Source organism: Monopterus albus, unplaced genomic scaffold (genome assembly GCF_001952655.1).
Source record: "Monopterus albus unplaced genomic scaffold, M_albus_1.0 scaffold9.1, whole genome shotgun sequence".
Taxonomy (NCBI): Eukaryota; Metazoa; Chordata; class Actinopteri; order Synbranchiformes; family Synbranchidae; genus Monopterus; species Monopterus albus.
Window position 1 is genome coordinate 1,181,690 of NW_018127889.1, and position 23,603 is coordinate 1,205,292.

Here is a 23,603-nt window from a genome sequence, read left to right on the forward strand (position 1 = left end):
ACACACTTTGACTGGGGTGTTGTTGCTAAGGGCCTAATCTCCACCATGAGAGGCAGCCATCCAATAGCTGTGAGAGCTGTTAGTTGGGGCAACCACAGTTTCCTGCATCACACTAAGCAAGAGGGTATGCAAATGTTCAGCAAAAAGTATGGTGTGTGAGTGACTGCAGACATTATCATGCACAAGTGTTTTCATCACACGTGCCTACATGCAGACTATTTCACATCAGCACAGAAGCAAATTAGAGGAAGTGTAGCTGTGGATGGTGACCTTTCATTGTGGCATCAAACTTCCTGCTGTTTTATTTTAGGATATTGAACTTGTGAACCATTCTTGCTGCTTGTGTTCACGGTCTGCATTTAGAAATGGTAAATTGCTAAATGTAATTTTCTCCACACATTTCAGAGCTAATGAATAGAGACAACACCCCAAGCACAGAGGACGATGCAGCGTCATTGGTGTGGAATAAAGCGATTGCTCCTGTTCTCCAGCAACTGGAGACTGCAGCTGCAGGTAGCGTGGCCAATTCAACAAGGAACCTCAAAAATAAAGTACAAACACAACAACTGACTAAATTCATTCATTTGATCCAAAGAATGTAGTTTCTATCACCCACTTCACTCACAATGTTGCATTTTCTTTTCAGGTTGAGGAGTGTCTCCAAAGCTGATTGAAAATATATTACTGAGGAAAAAGAATTTTAGCACAAGTAGATAGTCATGCATGAAATCACCCAAAATGAAAAAGCACTGTCATTTGAGCCACTGAAGAAAGGCAAACAAAATAATGTTATGTTTGGCATTCACACAGAACTGTCTTCAATGAGCTGAAATTTATGGCGGTAAATCTTTTAACACTCTACACATTTAATGGAAAGTTCATTTGAAAGGTAAATATTAAATATTTATTGTAGCAAGTTCCATCTGGCTTGTGCATAAAAAAACCTTTTAGATCCAGTAGGAAATTGCTGCAAAGTGTTGAGTCTGAGACTGTAGCCAACCTTTTTTTTTTTTTTTATAAATTGTCAAACCCTGTTATTTATACAGGCAAAAACATTTATTTTGCTTCAAAAAAAAATAAGGAAATGACTCCATCCTTTGTCTTCCTCTGTGTCAAGATTGTTGGTGCCTGTTGCAGAATTGTTTCCCTGCATTTGAACAATGAAACTCAAAGCTGCTCCTTAGGAAGGGGAGGGGAATTTTACTGCTGACCCATGTATTACTGATGTTGAGGATTTAAACTCAAGTAAATAATAAATACAGGCTTACACCATGCAGTAGAGCCTAAGTATATTATATTACACAGACACCACAACATATACACACATCACTCACCTATATTTATACAGATGCACACATGCCAACACACACAACTGAGTGTTTTCATTTTGAGGTGTTTGCTTTCTCTGTGAATGTTTGACATAAAGTTGACATAATATTTTGTAATATCTGCTTTCATGTAATGCCAGGCAACTCTGAAGCCTCAGTGGACCATCTATGTGATTTGTGTGACAGTCTCCATGGTACCTTGACACAAGTGGACATGCTCGGTCGACGCTGTAAGAGGAGGTCACGGATACTTCGAACACTGTTCCGCCTCATCGACCTAAACTCTGCCCAGCTCAACCTGCACATCGCCAAGCTCTGTCTTGCTGTGAGTTGTGTGTGTGTGTGTGTGTGTCAGTGTGCCTACCACCAAGTCTCTATCACAAGGGCATCTAAGGTAAACCAGAGCTTATTACAAAAGTTGAATGAGTTATTTTTTTTTTCAGCTTTATGTCAGTGGAAACAACCTGCTCAATATCTGCAAGCTCATCTTCCAGATCAGCCGCAGCGAAAGCAATGACGTCTTCTTCCAGAACAACTCCATAATAGGTCAGGATGACCTAGTTCATTGGTTACCTATTCTCTACCTTGTCCTATGTTCTTAAATATAAGGGTTTAATAAGGGTATTAAGGGTTAATTTTTATGTATCTGTTTCTACATAATACCATATTTGTGAACCCCTATACCCAGTCATTAGAAAGAGCCAGGATGTCATCTAATGTGGATGGCATGGTGGATGGTTGTTTTTTTTTTTTTGTCTAGACTTGTTGCTGGGAGTGCTGAGCAATGAGGATGTGTCTTCATCTGGAGAAGCTCTCTTGTACTGTGTTGGAACTCTGAAATTTCTCTCAGGAAACAGTGCAATCCTCAGACTCCTGCTAGAAAAGAACTGTATTGGCGTGGCTCAGAAACTCATCCACAAGCTGCACCCGGTGAAAGAAACCCACTTCACCATAACAGGGCACATCCTTGTACAGGTTTGGAAGATGTAACACTACTGAGAAGGGCTGGGTAAAGCTTATTAATGATACTGTAAAAATTGTGAATCATTTGATATTTGGTGGATAGCAACATTTTTGAACTGATAGCTTTTAGAATGAGAGATTTGTTCAGACCTGGTCTTGTCTGCAATCACTAATACATCACAAGCCAGATGCAAACTTAAACCATCCACCCCTGCTGACAAAACAAGTATTAAATGCTAAATGGTGTCTTGTACAGGCCAACAGCAAGCTCTCATGAACCTATGACCAACATTTTGTGCTAGCTGCAATATATCACTGATGCAACTGTGATCTAAAAACTGACCCTTAAGGTAGCATATATGCAGACGTCTCCTTGCTAACCCACACTCTGACCAATCTTTCTCCCTTTTTCTCTCCCTTTGTTCGCCCTGTCTGTAGCTCACAGCAACCCTGAGAAACCTGGCCGATCATCCTGATTCCCGTCCACTCTTTGTCTCCTTCTCAATTCTGTCAGAGCTCTGTCAGGTGCTGCGTTATCACTGCAAAGACCAGGACATCTGCACCAACATTTCAAGAATATACAGGTATCATACATGTACTTCCATATGGTTATAATAATGTAACCTCAATGCCTGACCTCACTTGTAGTTTGGAGTCATAATTGTCTTTGGTTGTGGATAACCTCTTCCTTATTTCTTCCTGCTCCTCTCCTTAGCTTAGTAGCGTTAGTGTGTAATAAAGACTGTTTTTCCAATGCAAAATATGAGGCTAAACAATTTTACTGGATTTTAGTGCTGATAAAGATGATTGTAAGAAGAATATTATTGCCCAAGATAATGAAAACGTAAGAGCTAGATCCCAACCAAGGCCTTCTTATCCATTAGCACTGTTTGTCAGTGGTATTTGTTGTCCCCTTTCTCCTTCAGTAAACTCTCCTCTTATACGGAGTGCCGCATCGCTCTGGCCCAGACCCCTGGCTGCTACCAACTATTTTTAGAACTGCTGAGCAAACATCGCCAAAAACAGGTGAGCGTGTGAGCTTCCTTTGGATTAGTGTGTGTGTGTGTGTGTTCTTGAGTTTGTGTATCAGAGAGAGATAGAGCTGTTCATGATGGAAACATGTTTACCTTCAGAACAAGTTGTTTATGTACCTCAAGTTCAAGTACATTTACAGGACATCATGTTCATCTGCACATAGTGTTCATCTCTCTTCATCTCTATGTGTGGGGTGTGTGTGTTTCTTTTGATATTTTATCATCCCAGGAGGAACTGCATAAATCAAAGAAAGGAGAGAAGGGAGGGAAGAGAAAAAGAAAAAAAAATAAAGTACTTGAACCTGAACTTGAGTAGAGCAGAAGTGATACAGGGGGTTGGGGGGAGTAGACAAGACGGGGAGAAGGAGAAGAAAAGTGTTGGGACTATGGCACTGATGACAAGACTGACATGTTTTTAGGAATATGCACATACCCACTTTTTCAAATACACACACAACTCAACAAACGTGAGCGCCTAGTCCTGGGACGGCCCGTCCTGAACTCATTCCTATGTCACTGCACATTTATAGGAGAAATGAGTGTTTTCTTGCTCGCCTACTCTTCACGTTGTTTACAAAGGAGAGTCAGGACATAAGTGTGATATACAGGGTGTAATTTATCACCTTTTTTTTCCTTGGTAAGTGTGCAATAACTCATTCATAAGGTAGGGTGTAGTTACATTCTAACAGGTTCACACTCCGCCAGACCTTCTAGGGTAAATTACTTAACTGACAACAGTGTTAATCGACAGGGCAGGCTCACTGTGCTGCATGTGTAGTTGTCATTGATCTTCAAATTGTAAACATGGTCTTACAGGACTTGCTGCTGAGTATTTTATATTTTATAGTCAGAAACAATCAAACTTTACCTCCCTTGTATTTATTATAATCTACTGTGAATATGCCAGAGCCAAAAGCTCTGGTCAGTCAACAGTAAATTAATTGGCAGCTGTTTTGATTACTGAGTTCCAAATTTATATTTCTTATTTGTAAGTTCAGTATCTTCGAAAACATCACCTTGGGTTCTGGGAAATTATCCTGGTCAGTTTATGCTACTTTCTGACATTTTTCTGAGAATTAAACAAGAAAATAATTGACAGATTAATTGATAATGAAAGTAACTGATATTTACAACCATAAAATACTTTTTTTCATTTAGCTGATAAATATGAACCTTGGAACTAATACATTAAAGTTCATAATATATATCATATAGCACATACACACTATTTATTTTTTGCACTAATAAATTAAAATGCTGTAAGAGGAAAAGTGGATCAATTGAACCTTGTTTGAAGCTATGAAATTTGGCTAAGACAGTATGGCCTTTCAGCCAGATGTGGAAGAGAAAGTTACATTTAAACTAAATGTTGCTTTAATTCAGACGCTTGAAAAATATTTGACAGATGCAAATTGATTGCTCCTGTCCCACAGGACCTTGTTGTGCGCCTTCTTTTCACCCTTGGGAACCTCACAGCCAAAAGCAACGAGGCTCGCCAACAGCTCTTCCAGTGTGAAGGCTGCATGGGCAAACTCCTCCAGCTGTACACCAGCTACCAGCGAAGAGATGCGTCACCACATACTTCCTCACAGAAAAGTGACCCTTCCCCCAGCAGACCTCTTGCTGCTCCCATGAGTGTGCAGGAGGATGACGATGTGCTGGTGAAGCTGGTCAGGGTTCTAGCAAACATGTGCATCCATCTGGCTGTAGGTCCGGCTTTGGCAACCAACACAGCTTGCATTGAACTTCTGATGGAGACACTCGGTGAGCAAAGAGCAGGAGAGACTCATCAACATCCCCCTTAAGTCATTCACTTTTTATCTGTATACTTTTTTAAATGACAAAAATGGCAGCCAGTAGCAATGGAGTTGTAATACTAGATTTATCCATATTATGTCTCTGTCACACAAAGGAAGCAGTCTGTGAAAATCTGTTAAGTTTAAAAATAGCTGTTTAGTGCACTGAAGTACAGTAAGTATCTGCAAGGCACCCAACCACTTCCTTTGTGCTGGGAACAAGACATGACTTTGGTCGAAAACACACTCCCCATTTGTCTGTTCATTCCATCGCTCGCTTTCCTCTCAGTGCTTTCTGTTCGATATGCAGCACATCCTCTTTTGGTTTACCTGTTTTTTTTTTAAGTCTGACAGAATGAAGCGCTTCACTGCATGAGCAGGATGTTCTGTGGAACCTCATAGTTGACTTGGTTTTTGTGTTTGAAATTCCCCCATGTGGTTAGATGGTTTCAGGACAGGTTGAACTGATACACAGGTGGGTGTGAAACACATGATTTCTTTTGCTGCCTACCTCCTACACATGTTTGAAGGCAGTTAGGAGAAAGAATTAAATAAACAAAAAAGTGGCCAAAGTAGTGAAGGTAAATCTCAAAAGAGGGCTGGTGGTTAGTCAGTGAATAAGATGGGAAGTAAATTAATTAACCGAAGAAAGAAATATAAAATGAGCACCTGAAGAAGACTATGGAATCGGTGTGACAGCTGGTGACCAAAAACGAAATGTCAGTGGAGCATGAAAGAGCAGACTTGGCCGATTGATGTCCTGTTTTGATCAAGTTAATGACAAGCTGCTCTGCTTTATACTACATAACTTTGAAGGGGATGGAGGAGTGCCACAAAGCGGCATTACCAGTCAGACCCAGAAACTAAAGTCAGTGTGACACAGGCGCCAGTTGACAGTGCAACCGCAATATCCACGATTTATGACCGAGCATATGAGATCTGCTGCTATATCAGGAACAAGCTTGCCTCAAAGACACTCACGGTGTCATGGCTGGTTAGATTGGGTCACATCGACCTCTGTGTGCAGCTGGTGATCAGATCAACTACATCAGGCCAAAATTAACTGCTGATAATAACTGCTTTTGTATGTCACAGTGTCACAACAGTGTTGCAGCTGCAATATGCAAAAACACTGTGCTCTCTGTATTTCTATATATATATTGATTTTATTTATTTCAAACCATGTTGCAGGTGTTTCAAGAATTAATAGTCTTACTTTAGGTTCTCACCTTCATCAACACTAAAGGAAGTGATGCTTTTGCCTGGATTCACCTGGTTAGTCATTTCAGACCAATCTTCAGAATAAGATTCACTTCACATAAATGAACTGTGAGCAAAAATATTTCAGGATCATGCCTGTTTCTGTTGTTCATGCAGTGCTGATACTGCTGTCCACTCCCCATTTTATACAGGAGGACCTTTATGGCAAAAAGACAACCATCCACTTCCAGTTCTAAATAGAAAATAATGTGGACTGAAGGTTACTTTTACTCATGATTATTTTCTTTCTTGTCTTTCTCTTGTGTGTGTGTGTGTGTCTATGGCACAGAGTTGAGGTCTGTGGAAGAGAGTGAGGAGTTGTTGGTGAATGTGGCTGCCACCATCAACAACCTGTCCTTCTACCAGGAGGAAATCTCTGTAATCAGACACAGTCAACTCACTATTGCAAAATGTAAGTCTGAAGGAGTGGTACATTTTTATGTAGGCTGGAAAAATAAAATCAATGAGTCTTTGTCTCATGTACTAATTTAACACTTTTTTCAATTCTCCTGCCTTTTTTTTTTCAATCATCCTCCCTTTGACTCCCCTGTTTCTCTATTTTTTGCTGCTCACCCTGTCACTATACTTCAGTGATGTTGAAGTTGGTGCTCAGCTACAGTATGGATGCAATGCTTGAAGCCACCCGTGTATATGGAAACCTGTCACAGTCCAAGGATGTGAGAGACTTTATTATGCAAAACAAAGGTACGTGGTGGACACAAACACACAGATACATGCATATTTTATGTATGCCATATTCCTTTACTCTTGTAAGAAAGCTGGCAGAAAACTTGTGTTAGCATCAAAAAATGCACAAACATGTCGTTAAAGCCTAATAATACAGAAATACATCAAAAAGGGCTCCTGTAAATATGCATGAATTGTATCATCCGAGCACACAAAGCTTTTACAGAAAGCTGAGTAGTTACATCAAATACAGCCCAGTACAATACACTCCTCTGCATACTCAACTTGTGTTTAGGCTGCACTTATCTGCAAGGCCAGCTACAGTCAGTATAAACATGCATGCTAGTGATAATGGCCCTTTTTTCTTTGACCTGTTCATCTACTCCCTCACTCTGTCATCTTTCTCCTCTCTCTCCACTAGTGCACCGGTTTGTCGTGGCGCTGCTTGACTCAAAAAGCCCTGAGATGTGTTTTTCAGCCTGTGGGGTCCTCACCAACCTGGCTCTGGACCCTCCCAACCGGGTCAGTCTCTCACTAGAGGGAGCTTCTGCCAAGTAAGGACAAATGCTCTTAGAGATTAAGAGTATATGAGGGTGTGTGTATACAGTATATAGCACATTTTTATTGTATTTGACAGACAAGTTACAGGCCTTTCATTCACTCTCACTCACTCACTCCGGTCAACATCTAAGTCAGGCCCGACAATGGTTGCACCAGTCACTTCTGCTGGTGTTGCCATCATTAAGCCTATCAATGCTGTTAAGTACTGGGGGCGCAACTCCTCTCAGTACTGCTCTGGCCCTTGGGATGGTTATCCTCTTCCACCCTTTGTGAGCTCCACTAGGTGTGAGTGACACCTATTCTGCTGACCAATGGGTGCCATGGCACCTCCTCTGCCCTTGCCTTTGGGGACTTCCAGGGTATAAGCCCTTTCTACACTACAACTACCACACTAGACACATACCACCCATCCTGTGAGCATTCACATAACTCTCTGACCACATGACCTTTCATTAAAAATACTAAAGGTTCCAAAAATGCAGATCTAAAATGTTTTTGGGGAAGGCACTTAACTGCCATGTTTGGCAAGAATTAAGTGAGAAGGTTAATCCCATTCTCATGGTTGTCTATTAAATGCAGCCAGAAGCTGGTTATCTTAGCACAGCACAAAGATTGGAAATAGAGAAACAGCTACCTTGGCCCTTTTTGAAAGTAACAAATCCCCCCTCACCAACACTTCTGAAACTCCCTGGTAAGCATGTCATATCTTGTCTTATCCAAAGAACACCCAAAGAGTAAATACAAAATGGTGTGGTTTCATGGGGTATTGTATGCCAGGTTATTACCTTTTTCTCATCTAACTCTTGTCAAGAAAACAATGACATGTATTTCCCACAATGCCAATGCCAGTTCTTATTTCGTCTTTACACACACACACACACACACACACACACACACAGTATTCTTCAGATGTAGGCCTAATGGAGTGGAGCTAATGCCCATGTGAATCCCACTCCCTTGAGTCATTTAATGTTTGTGCGACTAGGCTGGTGGACTGTCTGAGAGACTTGGGACCAGGTGATTGGCAACTGGCGGGGCAGGCTTGTCAGGCCTTGTGGAACATGATTGGCGGGGGCTCAGAGCAGTTGCTGGACCCACAGGAGAGAGAGTCACTTCTGGAAATCCTCTCTGCATATTTAGGTTGGTGTTATTACTAATTCCTGCATAACAAAAAGGAGACATGCCGGAGAGAACATGCTGATTTTGACACCAGTGGCCCTCAGGGGAAAAAGGAGGGACACAACTATTCACACTCTCATGAGCACAATATCTCCATGGTCTCATGTGGAAGCTGCCTCAACACAAAACAAGTCACTGTAAAGTATTGAAAATAAACACAAAACTTCACACTGCCCCCTTTCATCCTCTGTCCACTATTTTTTTCATTTATTCCTTAGAAGAAGAGGAGGCTCTGAAGTGGATAGAAGATGAAGATTTGAGAGATTTTCACAGGGCATACTGGGAGTTGGAATTCCTACCTGTAGCTCAAAAACTGAAGAAGACTCTCCAGGCTCCTGACCTGACCACCTGACACACAGGGACATAGAGTTAAGAGTTTCACTTCTCTTTGTATATTTGTTTTAAACTCTTAAATACTTAAGCCCAGAGAGTATATTATTATTATTATTATTATCATCATTATTATCATTATCACTTCCCTCCTGTGAGTTTTAAAGGTGGCTGTAAAGCTTAATCGTCATCGGTGTGTGAATATGTGTGTGAATGGGTGAATGGTGTATGATCTCCTGTAAAGCACTTTGGCCAGTGCAGCACACTGTGAAATATGCGCTATATAAATACAGTCCATTTACCATTTTAATAGTTTCCTTTTTCATAGGGAAAGCATGTGAGGTCAGCTTGATATCATGTCAATTACAGTGGACTCCATTTTTAATGTCTGAAAAAGGTAAATATGCAAAATTACATTATCTGTATGAATGGGCAAAAAATACATATGTATGTCAATTCTGTATATTTTGTAATAGTATGAGCATCTATTTTAATTTCCATCCATATTTAGTATGTATGTATGTATGTATTTATTTATTTATAATTTGTTCAGTCTTTGTCTTGTCTTGTCAATCCTAGCAGCCATTTTTAAAATCTTATTTAATTTTTAAAATTTTGGCAACATTTTATGCAACATTATACTCCCGTACAGCTTTCTGAAGCCTTAATTTCTGGGTATCTTTACATGTTCAGGGATCATTTAATACACTAATACTTTGCACATCTGCTTAACAGACTTAACAACTGTTTCCTGGATTCACTGCATTATAAAGATACTTTTATTATAATTTAGTCTTGAAAACTGATGAGTAATCTATGGCAAGCTATTTCAGCATTTATTCAATATCTTTGATATCAGATGTAATTTTCCTCCAATCGTTTGGTTTTTGTCAGCACTATTTGGACATTTTGTTGTACTAGGGTTTGCTTTAATCTTACTAGTTAACTAGTGAGGCTCAAAAATGTTTAGGGGAAAGTGGGGTGAGTTGTGCCAGTTTTTACTCAAAGTGACTTTAAAGTGAGGCCATGACAGTAATGCCTTCAACTTAAGAATGTACATATATTTCAGGGTGTTGTGCATCCCTGAGAACAATAACTTTGGGTTTGATATAAATTGTTTCAGAGATATAGCTTTTGGAAAAAAAGTGGTCTCGTGGCACAACTTGCCCCTGGTGCGGGGTAAGTTGTGCCTTTGAGGAGAATATGTTGGGGTAAACTGTGCCAGTGATTTCTGAAGTAAAACAGAGCATTTTAATGTTATGGACTGTAATGCGTTATGAAAGCAAGACAAATTACATACAAAATTACTCATTTAAGGTTTATTTAGGCCACTTAAAAACTGAATAAAACATCTGGTTAATAAACTCAAAACTTGAGGTATGGCCATCTCCTCACTTCTCCAGATGATCCCTTGTGGGTATGTAGGTCTAGCTGGTCTGGATCTGGCCTACTACTTAACATCCCACTTGTCAGTGCTGCAGGGGAATATGAACTTCTGCTCCCTTCTGGCTGTACCACCAAGTTTTTGGGGTGTGGGTAGTTTCTTGAGCACATCACCTCTAGGGATGACTCCATCATCATTTTCTTTAAATGTAAAGATGGGCTTTCCATACACAGACTTCTTAAAACTTTGCCTTAGAAACTTTGCGCTGATGTCTTCACCCTCAACCTTCTCCACCAATCCAATGTAGTTATAGGATTTGGTTTTACCAGCAAATCTCACAATGACAAAGTCACCAGCAGACAGATCCTTGTCACCATCATCATCATCATTCTGCACATCTGAACTCTCATAATCAGTGGTGTCATTAAGTGGAATGGAGATGTCACTCTCTTCTGAGCTACTGTGCACAACCTTTTCCTTTATGATTTTGGTTAGATTTGAGTCTTTCAACACCCATTTCTTCTGCCTTTTATTCTTTTTCTTTTCCTTTTCAGCCTTTTTATCCTGTTTTTCTTTGAATGCCTTCTCCAGCTCCATCTTCCCAGGTGTGTTGGTCATTATTCTTGTTTTTGCTTTCTTTCTCAACATTTTGGGCCTTCTTGCTGTGGCTTTTGGCAAGGGAAGTATACATTTTGGAGACACATAACTCCCATGGGCACCAGAACCAGTTTCATCACATGATGAGTGCTCAGGGTTTGGTTCCAGAAGAGTGGCAGGGGGCTTCAGTTAACCAGTGATGTCCAAATTATCCACTAGGCATACTAGTAAGACATTTTAACTCAAATGGTTAACTAGTGAAGTACAACTAGTTAAAAGAAAGGCTCAGTATCTAACTAAAATGTCCAACATGTTTTGTCAAAGTCTTAACATGTACGGTACAGTCCGACAATGTGCATGTACAGTGTCTGAAATAACAATATAATTTCTAATAAATGTGTTCATCATTTGTAAAACGCCTTGAGGCAATTTCCATCTGCTAATAAAAACATGTCTAGATGAAAGGTGTGTTTGTAATTACATGTGATTTTTATTTGTCAGTGGAGCCTGAAAAAGTTCGGCCGCTGTCCCCCACCGCCTCCTAGTGCGCATGTGCAGTGGACCCCAGAACGCGGAAGCAACCCCGGAAGAAAATCATTTGCCATGTGTGCCAGGCGGGCAACAATCAGTGGGGAAAATAAATAGAATAAATGAATGTATTAACGTTATGAAAAAAAAAATTCTCACAATACAGTGAAAAATCTCCTACCTTTTCCCCTTAATATATCCGCTGGAAGAATGGTCTTCATCTTGTGATTCAGTATCCAGCTGTTATAATATATTAATGTGACATACAAGGGTTGAATTTAGTTTACCGTTATAATCGGTCCTATCAGTGTTTGTTTCTGGTTTGGCACCATGAAGATAAACAAGAACACTACTGGAGGGACACAAAGTTGTGTCGGTTCTTTACAATGCAAACCACGTGCCCAGGTAACGTTAACATTAACACCTGATCAGTGTTATACACACGAAGCCTGTGATGAGTGAATGTCATTTGTTTGCTATCATATTTCATTACTATCAATGTTTAAACATGGCAGATGGGCTTTATTTTGACTTCTAAATAAGTCTGCAACTAATAATAATGTTGAGAAAACAATCTCATTACAAGTTCCATTTAGTAGCTTTTCTGGAGCTTTCGATCGTATCATACAGTCTCATGTGTCATGGAGCATTTGAAAGCTTTTTGTCCATGCTGGCACAAGGTGAAGAAATAATTTAGGGCAGGTGACACATCTGACCCAGCTGCCTATAGAAGCTTTTGATCCTTTGACAGTTTGAAGTCTCTCTAACTGGCACAGCAGAACCAGCTCCAGTCCTTTGGCATCTGGATACATGATTAAGTTAAAGCTATAGAAACCTGCAGTCTCTGTCTCTTATCCACCTGTTACACTCTTCAGGTATCATGAATGGATGAAGTGTCCGAGCTGCAGCATCTGACTGCCTCAGAGCCACCGACCCTGGAACAGGAGTACGACATGCAGTGGAGCTGGAGGGAAGATGGTAACAGTAAGACTTCTTCTGCAGTAAATGTAAACACAGAACACGCTCTTATTCATCCTCTAAAGCAGTTATAAATCTGAAGGCTTTCCAGACTTAGCCTTAGATTTGTTCATGTGAATAACTGGACATCTTTATTTCTCTGAAAACTACAAAGAAAAAAAAAATCTTTGGTTGAACCGATTATACAGCAGTGGCCGGAAAGATAAATCTAAGAGAACTTCTTTTAATTTTGTTAACGTATTCTAAGTTAGAGTAACAAGTTTTTAACATTCAGAATTTTTACAATGCCTACATAAATAAGCTAACACATTGTCCAAATACCAGAAGCTTATTTAATACAACTTATGATCGGATAAGGTGAAACATGATTCAGTGACATTTGCTTTATGAGGTCAACACTGCTTTCAAGTTCTGTCCTTATGGCTTCCAAATCATTCCTTCCAGACATTCATACCATCATGCATCAGCTTTGTTAGGTTAAAGTGTTTCTAAATAACTGGTGATCATTGGATATGATATGAAAATAAGACGTCATTCTTTCTGAGGTCATGCACTAATAAAATCATTCAAATTTTACTTAAAGTGTTAGTTTGTACAGGTTTCTGTGATCAGAGTAATTGTTATAACTAGGACAGACATTATAGGACCAAACTCCCCCCATGTATCTTTCAATAGGCCACACAACACATGGACCAGAATACGGGACTCGCACAGTGTTCCAGGCCCCTGTCACTCCTACATATGGACATCAACTGCAAGTTGATCAGGTGAGAAACATTCTAAAGTTGTGGTGGTTCAGGTACTATATACTAGCACTGACAAGTTCAGGTCAGACTGTAATTTCTCAGCCCTTCTTTCCTGACAAATTAATTTCAAAAGTGTTTGAGCAACTTTAATATAAATTGTAATGAAAATTCTCAATTTTTTATAACTAACATGGAGCACAGTGTAATTGTGTATTGCTTTAGTAAAAACTTTGTGTTCTATCTGTATGTTTATGGCAAACACTGTCATAACATAGTGATTAACCATTGTTCTCATGTTCTCATGTGAAACACAGCAAATTGATAGTACAGCTGGTAAATAGAATCCTCTTTTAAATTCACTGTGGAAAAACTTGTAAGCTGATTCTGTTGTTGCAGGTCCTGATCCTCCAAATGGCCAGAAACAAGGCGTCCATGGCTCTGGTGTTCTTCCTTGATGTTGCAAAGAAACCTGACTTTAGATCCAGGTACTGTGTGCAGTCTTGTTTTTTATAACTTCTGTGCACTTAACTATATCAGTGTTGAATTTTATAGCAGTAGGTTAAATTCTCTAAATTAGGCTTTATGGTAGTAACTACTACCGTCAACCTTGTAAGACTTAATATTTGTATACTTAAACACTGCACATTCTCACACAGCCTGCCTTGAATCCATTTCACAGTCATTAAGAAAATGTTTTTTATTTCAGAGGGAACATTTTTCAATTTTTGGCCCCTAAAAATGGTTATAGTTGTAATAGCTTTATTGAAGGGGGAAGAACAGGGCCTGAAAATCACACTGGTTCATGTATTTAGTGACCTGAACCAATGCCTGTTATCCTTGATATTAAAAAGCAGAACCAGGAAGTTTAAGTTGTAATAGCTTTATTGAAGAAAACCATAATGAAAACAAGGCTGATAATGTTGAAAACAGGGCCTGAAAATCACACAATCTCCTTCCCCATGTATCCTTCCTTTTTAAAGGCTGCTGAAGTTTTGGCCTGAGATGGGAAATCCCTACTGGTGGGGTCATCAAGGTAGAGTACCTCACTTTTTCTCCACGCTGTTACACTGCATGTGCCTGGACCACAGTTATGAAGACTGTAGTCATGTAATTAGAAGAGAAGTCTTCACAACTGTGGTCCAGGCATTAGACATGCTCTTGAACATGTCTAATGCAGAGTCACAAACAGCAGCATGAACATAATGTCCCACCATCTAGACTACCATAATAATGGGACATAAAAAGGCATTATGAAATAAAAACAGACTTGTGAAAAATAGCACTTTGAAATAATAACAATGTCCATAATCACAGTAAAAATAACTCCTAAAAACTTTAAGAATGATGAAGTACCACTTCTGTTTTAATATTTCTTGAATGATTTCACAAATTGTCTGTGCAAGTATATATTTTACACAATTTATTCATATGATTATTAATGTCAATGTTTTTATTTATTATTATTATTGAACACTGTGGGTTTCCACAAAAGGCTTTACATCTGAACTGTTCTCACCTGTAAACCATCACCAAGTGTTTAGGTACTTCCATACTGATACCAACCTGTGCTATGAGCTACCCATAATGACTATAAGTAAACAGCTACAGTAGTTTTCCTTTCAGCAAACAGCAAATGTACCACTGAACATTTTCACAGTATAAAATCTTTCCCTGGCAGCCAGACAGACAGAATGTCAAACTTTGGTTCAATTTGAGTTCACTTTCATTATTCTCCAGTCTCTTTGGAGTGCAGTACAGTCAGGGAACCTCTCTCTCCACCCACCTTATCTCTGGATATACTGTAGTCCCTAGGAGGTTGCAGTATATTCTTGCAGTACAAGTGTTAAACTTGAAAAGAAAGAAGCATAACTCAGTCTTGGCACTGTTGATCTTTTAGAGATGCACAGCAATAAACAAATAAAACAAACTGGATTAGAACTGTTTACATCAGGAAAACTGAAGTGCTGATAAGAGTTATCGGTTATTGCAGTCCCACAGACAAGCACAAAGAGCTTGAACCCCAACCTGCCCTACCAAAGTCAGTGGTATTAACCTCTGAGCTATGCCACCCGTTCAATAAGCACACATTTAGAACTTTTACTGGTCTCTGCTACTGGTTAACACAGAAGAGGAGGAGCTTGGTTTGATACAAGGCATCTCCCTGCTAAGGGCCCATGCCCTGACAGGATTTTGAACCCTGACCTGCTGTACCAAATACAATGGTGTTAACCACCAAGCTACCCAGCAGCTGGAGAGGCACACATTTGGAACGTTTTCTGGTTTCAGTTTCTCACATCATTGTCGCACGAGGCTGAGATTGCACAGAGATCTAAATCACACTCAAAACGATTTATCGTGCAGCCCTAATAATTATCTATTTCAGTAGACTTCTTACAGTGGTGTGGCCGTACAGTTTCTGTATTAATCTGTATTCACCCTTTCATTTCAGAGTAGAGCAGTCAGGTATCAATCACCCTGGTTTCGATTTGGGTCACATTCTTATGTTGACTCATTTGATAATAATACAGAAAGTCTTTTTTCTGAGTGGTTGCCTTGGTTTAAATGGGCTCAAATATCCCTCACTTTTGCTTCAAGGGGATTTTCGGAATCTTTTTTACAATGGGAGTCTATGGGAGAGTGAGGCGGCACTCTGGAATTTGCCACTTCACTCAAAAACCGTTCATTCTATCACAATAGCAAGGGCATTTTCTGATTCCTCACCATTTTCTCTACTGTTTTCATGTATAATTTGTATGTGGAAGTTTGAGGTTGGCAGAATAAGAACAGAAAACAGGTTAAAAAAAAATGTAAAAAGGCTGATGTATAGAGCTAGAGTGTGAGTGATGTCACCCTCTCTAGCTCTCCCTATTCAAAGGAATGGAGGCTGAGAAATGGCCAAAATCACTGAGTTGTGTCAGCATCCACACAACTAGGAAATATTTTGAGCCACACTAGTTAACTAGTCAGGATTTTGGCTTTCACTAGTTAATTAGTAGAGAAAATTGTAGGCCACTAGATAACTAGCGAACCTGAGCTTGACTAGCTAACTTGTCAGAGCTTTGGCAGTTCACTAGTTAACTAATAAGACTTTCAGTGTTGGTAGTTTGGTTCAGAAATCTGATTAGTTGGGAGCAACTAGTACAGCTCACGTTGGACAAAAATGACACTAGTTGTTGAAAAAGAGCAACGTTTCTGTTCAACTAGTATGACAAAATGTCTAACTTGTGCTGACAAAGACTGAACTAGTGGAGGAAAATTACATCTCATATCACAGATATCAAATAAATCCTAAAATGGCTTGCCATAGCAATTTACCTGAAGAGCAAATCTTTTGTCTGTGGAATGTGTGACTTTGGAACTTGCAGATAATAAAGCAGGAGAACGCAGCAAACAATTTACTTCTCAAAGCCTTTATTATTACACAGATATGGGGCCAGGCAGTGTCTACAAGTTACACCAAGTAGCCTAAAGTACAGCATTTCAAAATCACATCATTATAACATTGAAACAAATAAGAAATGGCACATGACGTAAAGACCCCTGCTGTCCATTTCCCCCAGTTTTACAAAATAGGGACTGTAAAACAACCACTAGACAAGCTGATGTTTCAGAGAACCCTAAGTAACTCATTGGCCAGAGCTCATAGCAAGCACTGCATCCACATAGCACTTCTAAGGTTGATATAAAACAGTTGGCCAACAGAAGGTTAACAAAAACAACTTCTATGCGACATATCATGAGAGAATCTGAAGGCAGTGTGATCAGTGGGGAAAACAGTCTCTGCTGGTGATTGCGTATTGACAGATGGGCCTCTGTGGCCTCGATGGGAAACACCCTGAAGTTCAGACAGATAATCAGCCTCATAAGAACAGTGAAGAATTTTTCCCAGTGAGGTGTGACATGGAGGCAAACAGGAAAAAGAGGTAAGGTGTTGTACAAGGAATTCCCCCTCATTTCAACCCTAATGCCAGTGAGGAGCGAGGAGAAATTTTGAACTTGATCGCACCACTGGAGCAAGGACCATTACCCAGTTTCCTGTGAGTCATACAGTTCTCAAGCTTTTACAGTAAAATAAAATTCACATCACAATCCCTCGACCAATGGCAAACTGAACTATTCTCCTGAGTTCAGTTTCCTGTTAATGAAGTCAGCTTTATTACCAAAGTGTACTTTGGAACCCCAACAATGGTCATATCTTTTCATGAGTGACCTTTTGCATAACAGCCCCTGAATATGTTTACTAACTACCATAGACACCTTAGTTTCTGTACATGCACAGCTGAGCAGTGGCAGTTAGCTGATGGTGCTTACTGTTTGACTCCTGAATTGTTTAAGCCTCTACATCACATACAATCTCTTTGATGAAGCAATGAAAACAAGTTGCTTAGAACTACAACTGATGCACAATTCAAGTTTATTTGTTTTCCATATAATTTCATATAAAAAGAACATGTCAGTAATTGACATCAGTCAGAGGTTTGGGGGGGACTCCACTTCCTTTCAAGCCACTTCCAAATGTACCATTCCTTTATCATCCTCATACTCCCCCTCCTCATCATCATCATTTAAAGCTCACTCATTCAGTCCAATTCTCTCAATCCAACCTCAGAAAAATGCAGTACTTTTATGGATTTAGTAAACAAAACAAACAAAAACACACACACACACACACACACAAAAGCTGCTTTTGCACTGGTTAGATTTCCCAAGCAGGGAAATAAGCACAGCTACAACCTTCTGTGTTCAGAAGCTATTGACACAGCGCGGGCCAGTCGGCTCCCCAAGCAATGGGAACGTGGCCACCTCGAAAAGGTCTCTGCTCACAAAGAGCACTGGGATTTAAAAAGAAAACAAAAGAGGTATTCATTTACTGGTAAAACTCACAATCCAAAGCTTTGAAAGTGTTAGCGCAACCAGGCAGCTGGGATAAGCGGAAGACAGATAAGGTGTGGTTATGACAACCGGAAGCAAATCCCTCCTGGAAAACCTGGTTTTTAACTTTCTTTTTGATTAGCTCCCCCCCACCCCCCAAAATAAAAATAAAGACATCAACAAATGACAAACTGTTCTTTCACAATAACGGCTACAGCAGAAGCCTTTCCTTCAAAGTGCTTCGCTTATTTTGACACATGAAATTCAGACATTTTCTCTATTATTTCTGTGAAATGCATACAAAACAGCCACGCCTCAGTCATCATGAACTCATTCACTCATGTACAAAGTCAAAAAAAAAAGGGCTCAGACAGTGTTCTTTACATTTCTCTCCACACCTCTCTCACTTTCACACACTCCTTGGATTAGCTTACATTGACATTTCAGATTTCAGGATGGGGTAGGGGACAAGGGGTGGGGGTGGTAATGCAGTGGATTCCTAATGGATAGGGGCTTTGGGGATATAAAGGGGTTGGGTGGGACAGGGTGATAAGGGGATCAATATGACCCCACTGAATACAACATGGGAGCAGCAGCATCAACACCTATGCACACTGTGCTGGATAGTTCAGGCACAAGTAAAAGTAAAAGAGAAAAAAAAAAAGTTCCCAAAGTTAATGCTTCCATTTCCCCTAAAAGCAACCACATCGATGACAACATCCGCTTCTCTCAATACAAAATGAAATAAAAAACTAAAGAAACTGAACAAGTACAACAGTGACAACAGGTTCAAAGTGCAGACTCTTAGTGGCTGCACAGCTTTCTGGGGATTTACTATGAATTGGCAATAAATGTGTTGCAAGCTTCAATACTGAAACGTCACCCTTGATGCCTCCTGTGTCAGTGTCAGTGCTCTGACCCGGCACAAACATCCCTGCTGAGCAGGAGTTTGTTCCCGACTTCCCTCTCTTGGTCAGTTTTGGCACTGCAGGCAACAAACTATCCACTTGTAATTTGAGATGACTTTTCTTCATCTGTTTTTTTTTTTTTCCTCTTGCTTTCCATTTGTTCTGATCCTTTTCTCAACATCCATTCAGAAAACACTGTCAGAACCCTGGGCTCCCTGCCACTCATATTATTGTTGAATTCCACCCCCCTTTAATTTTGTTTTCTTGAAGTGTCCCATAATGAGCAACAACGACGACAGTAAAAAGACAATGATAAAAACACCAAAAACACTTCATGTCATGTAGCGGGTGATCGCTCTCAGAGCGTATAACAGTTCTGCTTGCATTCGTGCTTCCATAAGAAGCAGATTAACATGGACCTGCAGGTGACAAAGAGAAAGCACAATGCTCTAGTTAGCCAATCAAAATACAGGAATCTGCAACTGAGAGCAGGAGGACACTCAGGATTTCATCTCACCTTCTCAGAGTGCTGAAACTGCCTCCAGAAACTCTCATACATTCGTTTGGTGGTCTTCTCAGGACTACACACCATGGTCTTAATATAAATCTTAAAGCTACGGTCCAGAAGCTGGTTTATCTCCCCGTAATCATAGTCATCATACCTGAGGATCAGACAAACCGTGTTAGAAGACAGGCAACAGGCTAATTGAGCATAACACATAAAATATGAGTAAGACCACACAAGAAAACGTCCTCCAGTGGCTGACCTGATGCCAAACATGCAGTGGATGTAGTTCCAGATGGCCCTACGCAGCATACTGGTATCCACATCCTTGTGTGTTGCCATGGTGTTATAGGTCAGGTTGTAGGCCATCTGGAACTTCTCATCCAGCATCTGACCGACATCAGGATACAGTCGATTGACCAGAGAGAAGCCATGATCCTCCCAGCTGTAATCCTGGAGAAGAGAGACATTCCTAGTTGACACCAGTCACATGGTCATCTGTTTAGCATCTGGTGCGCTATAGTCAGGCTATATTTCATCTCTACCTGCACTCTGAGTGTGGGTACATGCTCCCCGCTACGTGAAAAGTCCTGGTAACCATAGGTGGGGTCTTCAAAGTGGCGGGAGATGTCTCTGGAGGGGACGCACTCCTCATCCTCTGCTGTGACCACTAACATGCTCTCTGTTTTCTCCCTCTCAAAGCGCGTTGCCATCTCCTCCTGGCTGGCCTCCTCGTCATCACGACCCTCCTGCAGCTGCTTCATGCGCTCCATCAGCACTTCCACCTCACCACACACCTCCTAGGGAATCAAAGGTCAACATCCACAGTTAGGAAAGAGTCACACAAAATGCACAAATCCCAGTTTGTGGACAGTTTCTGAGACACCTTCATTCAGCTGCAGCTGTCAGTTAAATGCATTAAGTGTTTATGTCCTCCTCCCTCCCCACATTTACACAGTGTCCTTTATCACTCACCTGGTTGCCAAATGGATCATCATGATGATTAGAATGACCGTTGCCATTAGCAATGTCACACATGCAGTACTGGCTGAGGGAGGGGGGTCTAAAAGTGTGTCCGCCATCACAGTGGATCTCAGCCATGATGCCGCACCCAAATGTGAATGAGGCGAGGGAGTGGTAGTGTGTGAGGAGGACCACTGCATGGATCAACTCTGCAAGAGACCAGCTGTGTTCCTCTGCCTTCAGAAGGCACTGGAGAAAGAAAATGAATCAAGTAAAAACAACCTGAGTGATGCCAAGTAGAGCCAAATAATGACTTCAATATCACTCACCTTTTAGGAAGCGAGAAAGCATGTTCTGACCCTTAAAATCCCATTTATTGTCCCTTTCTTTTCCAGCCTCATCCCCCACCTTAAAAAAATATTTTATCCACCCACTCTTAGTGACTATACTTGTATTACTCTTAAATTCGTCATGTTACACAGCTGCAGTTATACTCCACCCTGTCTCCATGATCTCAGCTTCTGACATAAGACTCGTGTCCACCCTCCAGACCATGCCCGCCCTCTCACCTTCATGTGCTCCTTGGTGAGAAGCCATGGTCGATGGGCAAGGATCTTGTTGAGCTCTCCAAGCTGCTGCAGCTTCTGTGGTGCTTCACCCAGGCCGTTCAGCCACTTTGGATCTCCCCCAACTTGGAGGAAGTCGTTCACATGCAGGTTTACCAAATAGGAGCACTGGTGTCTAGCTGCCGCCTGCAGGATCAGGGGAGAAGAGAGAGTTGACAACTATATATTTAACAACTTGGAATAAAAAAAAGTTAAACAAGAGAAAGATTTGAGAGTTAAGTGTATGATCCTACCATGATGCAGATATAGTGTCGGTAGTGCAAAGATAAGGGTCCATCCATCTGCAGCAGGTAGTGCTGTGTCCGGAGAAAACTGTCCAGGTACTGTGGGTGGAATCCCATCACCAGAGAGACGTTGTCGAGGCGACCGAGGGCTGCAAACGCATCCTCAAATATCGATTGTGTCCTGGTGTCCACTTTACTGACTTGAAGAATCTGATGGGGGGAAAAAAAAAACAAACAATAAACATTGCAACAAAAACTCATTATCTATGAAAAAGACTAATGGTTTTTAATTTCTAGCAGGATTACAGGTTGTCCCATACTTCTTGTTCGGGGATAAATCTGCTTGGTCCGTTGCCTAATGGTCTTGGAATCCTTACACCCAAGTCCTACAAGGCAAAAATAAAAATAAAAACTTAAAAGCCCGCAACTGAAACCAGAGGAGAAGCTTTGAGCTCCGTTTGCCTTCTCATTTCTGCTGTCTCTCTACTGTCAACCCTGTTTCTCACCAGAGAGAGAAATCAGTTGTTTTGTGTGCACCAGTAAACACTTCTGACCTCATTTGTATTGCTTTAATGAGCCAAAAATAAATAAAAAGATCTGAATAAAATGCGATTTCGGGGTTTCTCCATTGTAGAAGTAACATGCAACTTCTCTGCAGTCACATTAAATTGATGCACAAAACCAGAATTAATAATAATTAATAATAATTAATGGGAAATCCAAACATGCAGACCGTGAGTTCGCTGCCATACAAACTTAAAGCTAACTAGAAAGCTCCCCATGTCCTCTAACTTGTCCAGACTTGTCTACTAGCGGACACTGTCCAGCAGCGCAAGCAGGTGAAGTGGATGAATGAAAGACCGCAAAATGTCTGTTCTTCAGAAATGACACTGGGTTGAAAACACAGAGTCATTTATGCATCTACTTCTTTTGAACCGACATCATAAAAGTAGTTAAAAAAACAAACAAACAACCCGGGGACGATGTGTTGAGCGATGACCACAAGCTCTTCTCACTCGTAAACAAGCCCGGACAAAAGACTGCACCGTGGCTGGTTTGTTCAAAAGACAAGTCGCCTGAAAACATCATTCATGTGACACGATTTTAAGTCCCAGCAGCAGCAGACTGGAGCTTTTTAAACGGTGCATTTAAAGAATGTTCCAGAAGCATTTTCTTTCTCTTACCCGTTTGCTGAGCCGTTCACAATGGGCACATATCTTTAACAAGCTTGTCACTGCAAAAGAATTATTTTCCACGCTTTCTGCCGATGCGACCGCGTGCCTCATCTCGTGTCTTCGCTGCACGTTGATTATTTTAAGGGTCTAAATGATAAAAAACTAAAACGTATTCACAATGGCTCCGTTCCCCTGTCTTTGTTCCTTGAGGCACTGGGTAAAGTGCTCAGTAGTCAGCTGTTGCAGCCCTACAGCAGAAATACCGTCCGCTCCGGCTCATACATTCGGTAAATAAGTCGAAGCTCGTGTGATGGACGTGCTGCGCGACCAATCAGCTGCCGAAAACAACCTCCCTGCAACCAATGGCGGCTTGCGTAGAACAAAAGAGGCGGAGCTAAGTGTGAGGAGAGACAGGGGAACTTAAAACGTGAGCAAAGGCAACAATCCCATAAGTAAACATCACTTCTCTCTCCTTCTTTTGTCCCTGCTAGCATTGATCACAATTGAGTTCATTGATATGCAGTGGACTTTGTGTGCAAAATAAAAGCAGTAATCAATTTAAAGTGACTGATTGGCTAGTTTTTTTAGGGTAGCGGTCCGCTGTGCATAGATCTGCATCAGCACGCAGTGAGATGGATAGCTGTGGGGCCTGCTGCAACAACAACAGCCCTTTCAGTTAGTGGTTTTTGCACCGCAGCCTATCAGACCACGGATAATGCCATTCCTCCACCAATCAGCCCATGCTGAAACAGTCCTTTAAAAGCCAGGAGGAAGCAGAGATAAGGAAGGCAGTTCTTATGGCTTTGTTTATTCCAGCAAGACTGTAACATGCTCCATGGAGCAGTGTTACTGGTTTATCACAATGCTATGGTTAGAAAGTCAATAATTACTCAAAGATGTACTGAAAAACAACACTGCTCTGCAAATTTTATGTTATACCATGACAGCCACTCTTATGC

At 40.8% G+C, this 23,603-nt stretch overlaps 2 protein-coding genes across 11 annotated transcripts in view; one reads left to right on the top strand and one right to left on the bottom strand.

Moving 5' to 3' along the window:
* The window catches only part of armc2 (armadillo repeat containing 2), a 39,905-nt gene that overhangs the window by 10,667 nt on the left and 5,635 nt on the right, over window positions 1-23,603 (top strand). For 3 of the 8 annotated variants that reach the window (XR_002273830.1, XR_002273831.1, XR_002273826.1), the window contains 17 exons: window positions 406-513; window positions 1,469-1,653; window positions 1,772-1,874; window positions 2,089-2,303; window positions 2,730-2,875; window positions 3,218-3,317; window positions 4,759-5,089; window positions 6,671-6,793; window positions 6,973-7,086; window positions 7,490-7,622; window positions 8,615-8,769; window positions 9,027-9,535; window positions 11,621-12,052; window positions 12,523-12,625; window positions 13,301-13,392; window positions 13,768-13,856; window positions 14,352-14,404. Coding sequence is in view for 1 of the 8 variants with exons in the window: in XM_020588244.1 (XP_020443900.1) it covers window positions 406-513; window positions 1,469-1,653; window positions 1,772-1,874; window positions 2,089-2,303; window positions 2,730-2,875; window positions 3,218-3,317; window positions 4,759-5,089; window positions 6,671-6,793; window positions 6,973-7,086; window positions 7,490-7,622; window positions 8,615-8,769; window positions 9,027-9,160 (1,847 nt within the window). In the remaining 7 variants the exon portion in view is untranslated. Of the gene's footprint in view, window positions 1-405; window positions 514-1,468; window positions 1,654-1,771; window positions 1,875-2,088; window positions 2,304-2,729; window positions 2,876-3,217; window positions 3,318-4,758; window positions 5,090-6,670; window positions 6,794-6,972; window positions 7,087-7,489; window positions 7,623-8,614; window positions 8,770-9,026; window positions 9,633-11,620; window positions 12,053-12,522; window positions 12,632-13,300; window positions 13,393-13,767; window positions 13,857-14,351; window positions 14,405-23,603 lie in introns of those variants that run through there. The other 5 variants (XR_002273829.1, XR_002273827.1, XR_002273833.1 and 2 more) reach the window with 5 other exon arrangements.
* Window positions 16,766-23,603, bottom strand: part of sesn1 (sestrin 1) — a 43,558-nt gene continuing 36,720 nt past the window's right edge. The window contains exons 1-9 of one of the 3 annotated variants that reach the window (XM_020588370.1): window positions 22,654-22,962; window positions 21,790-21,855; window positions 21,479-21,679; window positions 21,189-21,371; window positions 20,632-20,868; window positions 20,202-20,456; window positions 19,919-20,109; window positions 19,669-19,813; window positions 16,766-19,570 (exon numbers count right to left, since the gene is read on the bottom strand). In XM_020588370.1, the coding sequence (XP_020444026.1) occupies window positions 19,484-19,570; window positions 19,669-19,813; window positions 19,919-20,109; window positions 20,202-20,456; window positions 20,632-20,868; window positions 21,189-21,371; window positions 21,479-21,679; window positions 21,790-21,855; window positions 22,654-22,755 (1,467 nt within the window). In that variant the 5' untranslated portion in view covers window positions 22,756-22,962 and the 3' untranslated portion in view covers window positions 16,766-19,483. Of the gene's footprint in view, window positions 19,571-19,668; window positions 19,814-19,918; window positions 20,110-20,201; window positions 20,457-20,631; window positions 20,869-21,188; window positions 21,372-21,478; window positions 21,680-21,789; window positions 21,856-22,653; window positions 22,963-23,603 lie in introns of those variants that run through there. The other 2 variants (XM_020588357.1, XM_020588365.1) reach the window with 2 other exon arrangements.